At 41.4% G+C, this 10751-nt stretch overlaps 1 protein-coding gene across 2 annotated transcripts; it reads left to right on the top strand.

Moving 5' to 3' along the window:
• On the top strand, window positions 1–5122 carry LOC107375955 (monocarboxylate transporter 9). 2 transcript variants are annotated; one of them, XM_015944803.3, is made up of 6 exons: window positions 1–234; window positions 884–1144; window positions 2288–2431; window positions 2951–3046; window positions 3646–4515; window positions 4714–5122. In XM_015944803.3, the coding sequence occupies exons 2-6, from the start codon at window positions 946–948 to the stop codon at window positions 4896–4898; spliced, it is 1494 nt and encodes a 497-aa protein (XP_015800289.1). In that variant the 5' UTR covers window positions 1–234; window positions 884–945; the 3' UTR covers window positions 4899–5122. The 2 variants fall into 2 exon arrangements, with proteins under 2 accessions (XP_015800289.1, XP_015800290.1); XM_015944804.3 differs by lacking the exon at window positions 1–234 and adding an exon at window positions 549–770.
• Window positions 5123–10751: the final 5629 nt, after the last annotated feature.

Here is a 10751-nt window from a genome sequence, read left to right as displayed (position 1 = left end):
CGGTTTTCTCACCGGTTGCAAAGCTGTAACAAACCAAATGCACAATGAACCCAGTGGATGCAGAGCGTCTCCTTCACATACGGGCCTGGTAGATCCCACCGCCAGACACACGTCCGTGCGCGATGCCTTGTCGTTGGTCTCGATTTTAAGATTTTAAATGTCTGCTGGGTTTTTGGTCCATGAAAAGTTCCCGCAGAGCGCGCAGCTCCGCAGGCTGTTGTTGTAACTGCTGAGGTGAGTGCTGCGTTTGTTTTTAACCCAAATAACAAGCACGACATGTTTGTGTCTTTAAATTAGACATTAAATGTCAGAAAACAAAGGAAACGGCTTATGATGTCTGTTATCTAGTCATTAGGCTGGCTTCTTCTAGATTTTAATAACATCCTTCTTAATCACCGATCCATTCTTTAAATGTTTTGCAAGGAAACATACAAAGCTGCAGTAAAATGAGATTTGGATCAACTTTTTAATAAGCCTTGGAAAATATGAGATGCGACGTTGTTTATGGCGCTGCAGTGATACATGAGCGGTGATGGGCCATAAATGATGTACACGACAAACGACAGCTGATTCGAGGTTAAAGCAGGTTAAAGATGGGGAGCTCTGCATATCGGGCTGCCCCTCTTTCTCCTCCTCCGAGGTGTGGTTAGACAGAGGAACAAATAGGAGTGCAGGAAGAGGGTGGACTGCAGTCGCTGGAGCTAAGACCAGGTGACCTGCCTGACTGCCAGGCCAGGTGCTGCAGCAGCCCACCTTACACTGAGGCAGGAGTAAGTAGTTTGTGAGATTTTTAGATAAAAACATAATGATTTGTGCTTTAGAGATTAAACTTTAACAATTCAACTGCCAAACAATTTAAATGTATGTGCTTTTTTCCCCCCAGGAGATCCTCCTCGGTCAAAGTTGTAACACATCCAAGTTGGCACGAATAACAACGCCAGTACCATGTCTTTGTCCACTAAAATGCTGGATGGAGGCTGGGGATGGGCGATTGTTGCAGCATCCTTTATGGCCCAGCTCCTGTCTTATGGATCACCGCAGTCCGTGGGTGTCCTGTACCCTGAGTGGCTGCACACCTACCAAGAGAGCAAAGGCATGACGGCCTGGGTGGGCTCTCTGGTGGCTGGAGTGGGACTAATAGCCAGTAAGTAATATAACAAATCATTTAGCATTGGTCTTAATGGTCTAAACTAGATCATGTGGTAATAATTCTGCCAGTTTAAGTATTTGATTTGTAGATTCAAACTAAAAACACACTATAATGTGATGTATGTCATTAAAGTAGACATCCACACACCCACCTTCACACCTGTTTTTCAACATTTTCTTTTGAAGTCATAATCAGACAGGATGCAGCTGATAACACAGGAGACATAGTGCTTGTTCAAAGTCTGAAGAAAAGGTTGCTTACTGCTATGCATCAGCAGACGGACAAAGTTCCCTCGTGAATTCAGGCACTACGACCCAACCGACTCATGAGAGGGAAACGGATAAGGAGAAAGAAAATAGATCTAATGTTTTTTTTTTTGCTTTTACATGAGTGGAAGAAACATAAAAGTGTACATGGTGTAGCAGCATGGGGAGGAATGCCTTTTAGGCTAGCCCACGGGTGTCCTTTTCAAAAAGGGTGAGGTGAAAATCAAGACTGGTCCGATCTGGCCTCGGGCTCAGGAAAGTCTTGGCCACGTGTCCTAGCTGTCAGCTGGCTGCAGTTCCAGCTAGACAACAGCAGAGTCCCCCCCACACCACATGGAAGTAAGGCTCCAGGGTCTGAGGAGAGAGATCAGTAAAGATTACACCATGCATGAATAGCCTCAGGATATGGAGGTAATCGTATAAGAACAAAACATTGATGTTTTTGTTGCACCCAGTCTGATGGTGAGGAATTAGTTATTTTTCATTCTTAAAATCAGTCTGATTTGGATGAAAGAATGAAATTTGTGTGATGGCCAGAACAATGAGTCATGAGTTATTCTATTGTCAGAAACACTAAAGCGCAATCCCCAACTCCCTTCCCCGAAGGCCGGTATCCAGCATGTTTTACTGCTATTCCTGCTTCAACACACCTGATTTTAATCAGCAGCTGATTAACAGGCTTCTGCAGCGCTTGTTGAGCTGCTGAACAGGTGAATCAAGTGTGTGGAATTAGGGAGACAACAAAAAACTGCTGGATACCGAGTCCGACCCTTGGGGAAGGGAGTTGGAGATCACTGCTCTAAAGGAATATTACAAAGCTGTGTGTATCACTGCCGCCTTTGATTCGCTTGCTTTTGACTCTGCATTTCAGGTCCCGTCTGCAGCATCTGCGTGGACAACTTTGGAGCTCGTCCCGTGACCATCTTTAGCGGCTTAATGGTGGCAGGCGGCCTGATGCTCAGTGCCTTTGCTCCAAACGTCCAATTCCTTATCTTTTCATATGGGATTGTTGTTGGTGAGGAGTGTACTATAGCGTGTTGTGTAATCACTGGAAACAAGCGTGTCTATTATGTAATGTTACATGTTGACAAGCATTAATTGCAAGTTAATGAATACCATTGGTAGTGACATTATGTGGACAGTATATTCTGTTAATCATTGCTTCATTGGTTTTACATTGCTGACTCAGGTTTTGGCTGGAAAACAAGCCTGTTTACTGTATGGACTTTTACGGCCTTTTTGTCTTGGTCAGTAGTTATGCATGGGCCCCGCACCACCTGTTACTCAATATTGAATATCTGTTTATCCATGCTTAACCCCAATAAACCCCCTCGATGTCTGCAATGACATCGTGCAACGAGAGCTGGGGAGGAATAAGCATGCATATTCAAATACAGTGACTATATTTGATCATGTCCTTGTAACAAGCATGGTGCTTGTTTACTGCTTATCATGTTACATACTTTATTTGGTGTGTGCTGATGAGCATCTGGTTATATTTTGCTGTGAATTCATACATCTTTCTGTCCCTTAGGTCTTGGTTGTGGTCTTGTCTACGCAGCAACTTTGACTATCACCTGTCAGTATTTTGACAAGAGACGCGGCCTCGCCCTCGGCATTGTCACCACAGGTACTTCCGCCCTCCTTCTCCCTGAGATCCTTTGATGCACTCATTTTGTCCATGCTCACTTCTTTCATGCATGAGCTGCAGTGAGCATTAGGGAGCCATGGTGAACATTTGTAAAGTGGTCTATTGTGTATACACTGGGACTGGTGCCCTTTTAGCAGATCTGACCTGGTCTAAAATTAAAGCATCTGTCGTAATGGTTTGGGATTTTGAATGCTTATTCTCAAGTATTTCAGATTTGAATGTTTTGAAAACTTGGGAAGATCCCTGCTTGCAAAATATAAGTCTTCTCATTGCTACTATTCAACTCAAATTTGATTTGTTGCTTATTTTGTAAATTATTGTCCGCGGACTAGTGGTATGAGTGTCCGCCCTGGTGGCACTAGGAGATTGGGGTTCAAAACTGGTCGGGTCATACGAAAGACCTTAAAAATGTGACCCAATTCTCCCCCGCTTGACACTCCCAACTGCAGCCACAGCTGCAGCTCATCGCTCTCCACAGGGATGGGTCAAATGCGGAGATGTAATTTCACCAGTGTGTGGTGATGACCAATGGGAGTTTATTACACAAACACTGATTTTGATTATATTCTCTCATCCAGGCACCAGCGTTGGCGCCTTCATTTATGCCACCGCTCAGAATGAGCTGATTGTGCTGTTTGGACTCGATGGCTGCTTGCTCATCACTGGGGCTATCGCACTTAACCTCATGGCCTGTGCCGGTTTCATGAGGCCCCTTCACATGCCGGGGTACTACCTCAAACAGAAGGCTGCCCTGGAACGTAATGCAGAAGACCAGTTTTTTATGAGGCCACCTTTGGATGACCTCAAGATCACAACGGGCTCTACTACTCCAGAGACTTCTCTCACATGCAAGGAGTTGCTCATCACCATCGATAACAAGGACTTGTCCATTCAGACGAAGAACAAAACTGGTCCCCTGGCTGGGTTAGCCATCATGAAAGCAATCAAAAAGAAGCAGAAGGCCTACTCCAAGTACATGAATTTGATATTTGAGATCTTGCAAGACCAAACCATGGTGGCCTTCTGCATCGCCATTTTCATGTTCAGCCTGGGTGCGTTCCCACCGTTCCTCTTCATTGAGGATGTGGCGCAGAGTGAAGGACTCATTGAAGAAGTCAGCATCATTCCTCTTGTATCAATAGGTGCTATCGCCACTTGCATAGGCAAACTAGCGCTGGGTATCCTGGTGGACATCAAGTGGATCAACAGTATCTACCTGTACACCTCCACCATGTTTGTAGGAGGTGCAATACTACTGCTAATACCTCTCACCACAAGTTATGTTGGACTTCAGATTCTAACTGCCATCCTTGGTCTCTGCTCTGGAAATTGGTCCCTCACCTCTTACATCACCACTCAGATTGTTGGCTTGCATAGACTGACACAAGCCCATGGCATCCTTATGTTCTTTGGAGGATTTGGGATCATGCTTGGACCACCAGTTGTAGGTAAGAGGCTTGCTTTTGTTCACATATTTAAGCCAAGTACACTGGTAACAAGGTCAATTATTAGGCCATGTTTTTGTTAAGTGTTTCATCATAAGTATACTATTGTTTGCTCAAGTAATACCCAGCTTGTCAAACTAGCTGATTTGCCAAGAAGTCCTGCTGACTATGCTCACCACATTTGTTCTTGTCTCTTTCCAGGATGGTTCTTCGACTGGACACAGTCCTATGACTTGGCATTTTACTTTAGTGGGACGTGTGTGCTGTTGGGAGCATTCATCCTTACTTTTCTCAGCCTTCCCTGCTGGCAGGAGAAGAAATCTGAGAATGAAAAACTAGACGTCCAGTACACCAGCGACTGTGAAAAAGTTGCCTCAGTAGCCTGAATTTGAGCACCTTTTACAGCAGCTCAGATTTCTCATCTGCCACTCACCAACTGTCTATAAACTATGCCTTTACAACCACCTGGAGGATCTCTCTTTTTCTGACAATGTGGGGGTATTTTCTTTATTCCTACTGCCATATTTTGTAAATACAGGCCTTTCCCTCCATTCTTCGCCTGCAATTCTCAGGTTCAGCCTATCTACTCTGATTTGGAGGTTTGATATTGATGCCTGTGTTGACTTTATTCTCATTAATATTACCTCCTTTATAATGAGGTTAGCTGAACAATTTTGTTATACCCCAAAGACTGTTTGTTCTGGAAAACAAGATGTACTACTCGTTTCAGTGAGAATATCCTCAAATCTGTCAAATGACAAGATTAAACAGTAACAGCATTTGAAATTTGCACATAAAATCACTTATTCTACTGCAATAGATTTCAATTTTCATTTGATTAAATGAAAAATGAACCTTTTTATGTTTAACTTTGTTGTTTAAAAACAATCTTGCCACTAAGTATGTTACCAAAGCATCCATAGAAGTGAATGCCTGTTATCACATAATGCCTGTTGTATCAATATGAAAGCCTTGGTTTCTTTGTTTTTTGTTGTATTTAATTTTTCTTTTTTTCTTTTTTTTTTTTTTACAGTAAGTGCAACAAATCAATATTTTGTTTTTTACCAACAGCTTGAGTTCCACGTTATTTGTTAACGAGACGTGTGTACATTATTCACACACCGGGAGCTTACTGTATTTACACATGCAGCTCGTTGATTATCATCACCTGGCTGATGTGAATTTTCTCTCTTTCTGAATGGTTCTTTTGTATTATGTTGTGTGTATTTGTATGTGTTTTGTGTATGTGTGCACATGCATATCCACAAGTGTGCACATGTTTGTATGTATCGATTGTTTTATAAACTTCTATATTAGTTGTGTAGTTTATTAGTTTGTAAAGGCATATGTGCTCGTGCCTTTTATGTGCACGAAATTTGCCATAAAACTGTTAAAAATCGTCTTTGGGTTGATAATTGTGAACATCTTTGTAACATGGCAACAGGTGTTTAGTCCTGTGAATGGTTTGTAGAACCCTGCAGCTCTTTTTGGTAGTGTCAGGTGTGAAAGTCAAATCTGGAACAATAGTGGATACGTTTTTATGCTCAGAGTGGCATTTTCAGGATGCAGATGTTGTGCTGTAGAAATGAAACTACTTGTTAGCTATTCTTTGTTTTTTATTTCACTATTGTAATATTTATGTTTTTCCAATTTATTTAAATTGTGACAATAAAGACGTTTGTAATAATACCACTGAGTGTTTCTTGGTCCTAAAATGTTTCTTTGAAAATCTTATCGTTTGACAAATCAGATTGATTTAAAGGGAATTTTTCATCACTACAAGCAAAACCCAGCGGTCACCAGAGAACCTAAAATCCTCTCCAGATTCCAGACACTTGGTTTCAACCTTTGCAAATTGTTTCAACCCACCTGCCTCCATCCTCAATAAGGGAGCCCTGAGCAGAGGATTTGGGTTCTGAAGTTTCTAAAGAGCTTTGGGATAAGGCTATGTCAAGTAGGGCTGCAACAAACGATTATTTGGATAATCGATTAATCGGATGGGGTCTCGACACGATTAATCGGATTACATGGGGAAATTTTTAAAAACTGCTAGGGAAACGTTATTTCTCTCCTTCCTTCACTTTATTTAACACAACATTATTAGAAAACAGTTCAATAGCAGAAAAACAACATGCCATCACCTAAATTGTCTTATAAGGTGTATAGACAGAGACCCTAAGCTACATCTATCTGTGACCTAAAATGCTTGGTCCAAGTTAAACAGCTTAAGGGCAATTCTCATCTGTTTTGTTTGATCTCATCTGTTGACATTTATTTTAAATGTAATTAAACATAGGCTGTGAATTAATCAAAATTGATCACTATTTCCAAAAATGACTGAAAAAATACCAAATAAAACAAAAGTAAATGAATGCCATCCTCCTTGCGATGATGCCCTGGGCAACTGCCATAAAGTCACATCAAGAAATGCTGCTGATCATTCCAATGATCCCAAAAAGACTCACATTAGGCCACATGAAAGCAACTGAACCCAAAAATATATTAACCAGTATATAACTGCACTCTCACACAACACGCCTGCAGCAACAGTTAGGACTCCTCCCTCCCTTTTAAAAGCGTTTTTGCTTCTGAGGACATTGTGGTTGTAAAACCACACGCTAGTAGTCTGGCCCCGGTGTGATCAACCAGTTTCTGCGGGAATGTGACGGCGGAACCAGGGCCAGATTAACACGTTGTTGTACCCTGGGCAACAATATTCAAGGGCTCCATCATCACGACCCAAGGATCACCATAATGTGGTCACATACAGAATATTTTACTGTAATATGCAGTAAATATACTCAATACTTGAATGCCTGACAACACGTAACCCGCCCAGAGTAACCTTTGACCCACCTCGTGTGGACTGACCAATGAGGAGAGGGTCTTAACTTGAGGCCCTCTCTTCATTGGTTAGTCTGCATGAGACTGACTCTCAACTGACGTTCAGTCATAGGCAGCGAAGCGTCTCTGTGCAGTGCAAAAGCCCGGGTGGACAGTTTGTTTAATGTAGGGTGACCATATTTCCATTTCCAAACAAGAGGACAGGGGATCTGTGCCTATGACGTCACACTATGGCAACGCCACACAAACCATGTTGGGACCCATTTTTTGTAAGAACTAAATTAATATCAGATTCTGCCAATTAAAGGGCTCTAAAACAATTCATATGTAAATATTTTGCATATTTAATGCAAAATCTAATTTTTCTGCTTTAGTGCTGCAACAAGGTTTTATTAATAATAAATTATTATACCTTTTGTTTTACTACAGCATCGGTAAGCTTCCTGTGCACAGATTATTAAGGATGCTTGTTTCAGCTGTGAGATTAGACGATAGGATCAATGAAAAAATAAGTTGTCACACACTCCATGGAAACTTTCAGAGAATCCACAAATAGTGGCTTTCAAATGGTTTTGTTACTTTTTGCAAGTTTATAAAAGAAGCAGATGAGACAGCATGTCTGATAATTTAGTTTTTCATCTGATAATATTAGAACATGTCAGTAATGTCTGAGGGGCTTTTATAAACACCGTATAACTAACACTACTGGAGAGGGCATGAATTACACAGAGGCTTCTGGGGAGCCCAGTTATTGGGGGGGGGGGGGGGGGGGGCATTTTGCCTTGGCCCCCAAAATGTCTTGAAACGGCCCTGGGTGTGTGACTGAGTTTTGAAGGTGATCTGAATTGTATCAGATGTGTAAATATGACATGTGTATAACTTATTGTTTTTTATAGGTAAAAACGTGTAGTGGTGATAAATCTACCTACATTTTACTTTTCAACACTTTGTTTTGTTTTCTTGTTTTTATTGAACTATTTTCCTGTCCTGTCTGTCTCTCATCTTCCTGCATCTCCTCTAAACTCTCCAGAAAATCTGTTGCCTGGATTCTTACCTTTTCACCTCATCAGTTACTTTTGAGCAGATCAAAGGGATCTCCTGACCGAAAAGCGCAGAGCGCGTTTTCGATGCTGCGTGAGGTGACATCACCACAGCACAGGTGATGAGCTCCGCAGTAGCGAGCTTCAGGCACAAATAAGACAGAAAATAGAGAACATGTGCGGACATGAACGATCGTGTGCTAATTATAGTTTTTTGGTTGCGCCACTTTGAGAATGGACCGTGCGCTGGAAGCAGCTGCCTGGATCGCTGTGCAACAATGCGGAACCGGTTCGCAGCAGCGCAAGTCTGCCGGCTCTCCCTCGCGCTGATCTGCCGCTACCGGCTCTCCCTCACGCTGATCTGCGGCTCTCCCTCGCGCTGATCTGCCGGCTCTCCCTTGCGCTGATCTGCCGGCTCTCCCTTGCGCTGATCTGCGGCTCTCCCTCGCGCTGATCTGCGGCTCTCCCTCGCGCTGATCTGCCGGCTCTCCCTCGCGCTGATCTGCGGCTCTCCCTCGCGCTGATCTGCGGCTCTCCCTCGCGCTGATCTGACTTGCTCTGGTCTGCGCGCAACGGCGGGCGGGAGGGGGGGGGGGGGGGCGCTTTTGGAAGAGTTGTGCGACACAACGAATCGATGACGCAATTCGTTGCCAACGCTTTTAGTAATCGATTTTCATCAAATTTATCGATTCGTTGTTGCAGCCCTAATGTCAAGAGTCCATTCTTGCTCGGTCAATACTCGATACAGATTAATTCAATTTAAAGACATTCACAGGCTCCATTACTCAAGTTTGGCTGAATCAAAACTTTCTCTTGATATCATCGGTTTGTGATAGATGCCAGCCAGCTGAGGGCACTCTTGCCCACCTCTTCTGGTTTTGTCCCACTTGGCCTGTGTTCTAGACTGCAATCTTTCTATGGTTTTCTGGGGAATATTCTTGTGGCATTGTCCCAAACCAACATCCGGCAATATTTGGACGCTCCACAGTATTAGATCAGCTGCCTTTCCATGTCCAGATGGCAGTACACCTTGGAATGGTGGTAGCAACAAAGCTAATCATACTGACTTGGAAATCTGCTACCCCATCACATTTTGAGCACTGGTTTAGTGAGATGCAAGCTGTCCTACAAATGGAAAGGCTTCGGCTAAACTAGCTTGGTTCATGTGACAACTTTGGGAGGATGTGGGGACCTTTTTTTGGCTCAACGTAACATCAACCTAGGTTCATAAGAGCATTATTACATAATAGCATATATACATTCTGCAATCCTGTCTAGTTTTTTGCAGAGGTGTAAAAAGTTCTAAGATGTATAAATCTAATTGCAGCTAATCAAACCTTTTATTTGCCAAATTTAACTACTAGAACATCAATTCACAGAACTGTTTTCTTTTAATAATTAAATTAAAAAAATTAATTAATATATAATTTAATTAAATATAATTAATTAAATTAATTAATTAAATATATTAAATTGAATTAATTAAATATAATTTAATTAATTCAGGCTGCAGCCTTTGGATTCCAATTATAATCATAACATTTGACCAGTAAACACTTATTTAAACCTACATTATGTGAAGCATTTGATATATGGGGGATGCTTGAAGACTTCATTAAAATATTTCATAGTTTGAACTATTAAGAATAGTAGAAAAAGAAAATGTGAATGTTAAACAATATCAGAACAATAAATGACATTATTATGAAATGAGCAGTATATGTTTGAATCATAGTTTTCGATTTGATTCTGTAAACTGTGAGAGTGTTAAATGGTGTTCAGTATTAGTTGCTCCTTTTCTAGTCATTTGGGCTCTAACTCAGCTAATTTGGTGAGTTTAAAGGACATCCATATTGAGGTTTAATAATGGGATATTTATCAAAGAAAATTCTGCAAAGTTTTCAATTACTACTACTACTACTACTACTACTACTACTACTACTAATAATAATCATAATAATAATAATAATAATAATAATATGGCTAACACTGAAATGTTCAGTTGTTGAATACTTGAAAACATACATTTTCGACTATTGAATGTCATTGGCAGCTATTAAGTTTTTGTAGTTATTTATAAAATTTTTACTTTATAGTGACTCAAAAGTGTAAACAAATGTTTCTCTATTTTAGTAAGCACTGTTGTGATTTAAATCATGTCTTGTTTTCTGCTACTTCTGGTGTCCACAAAGGAAAATCCACTGTCGTTAATCGCACCAACAATGACACTAAACAGCAAAAAGTTTTATTCTTGCTATGAAGAAAATCTGTGCGCACAAAAAGCAGCCTTTAAATTAAATGATAAACTGGCTTGCCACAACAGTCCACTTCTCCTGGAAACTACACCACGGTCGT

The sequence above is a fragment of the Nothobranchius furzeri genome, chromosome 12, assembly GCF_043380555.1.
Source record: "Nothobranchius furzeri strain GRZ-AD chromosome 12, NfurGRZ-RIMD1, whole genome shotgun sequence".
In the NCBI taxonomy this organism is placed as follows: Eukaryota; Metazoa; Chordata; class Actinopteri; order Cyprinodontiformes; family Nothobranchiidae; genus Nothobranchius; species Nothobranchius furzeri.
The sequence above is the reverse complement of the archived record's forward strand: the minus strand, read 5'-3'. Positions and strand labels throughout refer to the sequence as shown.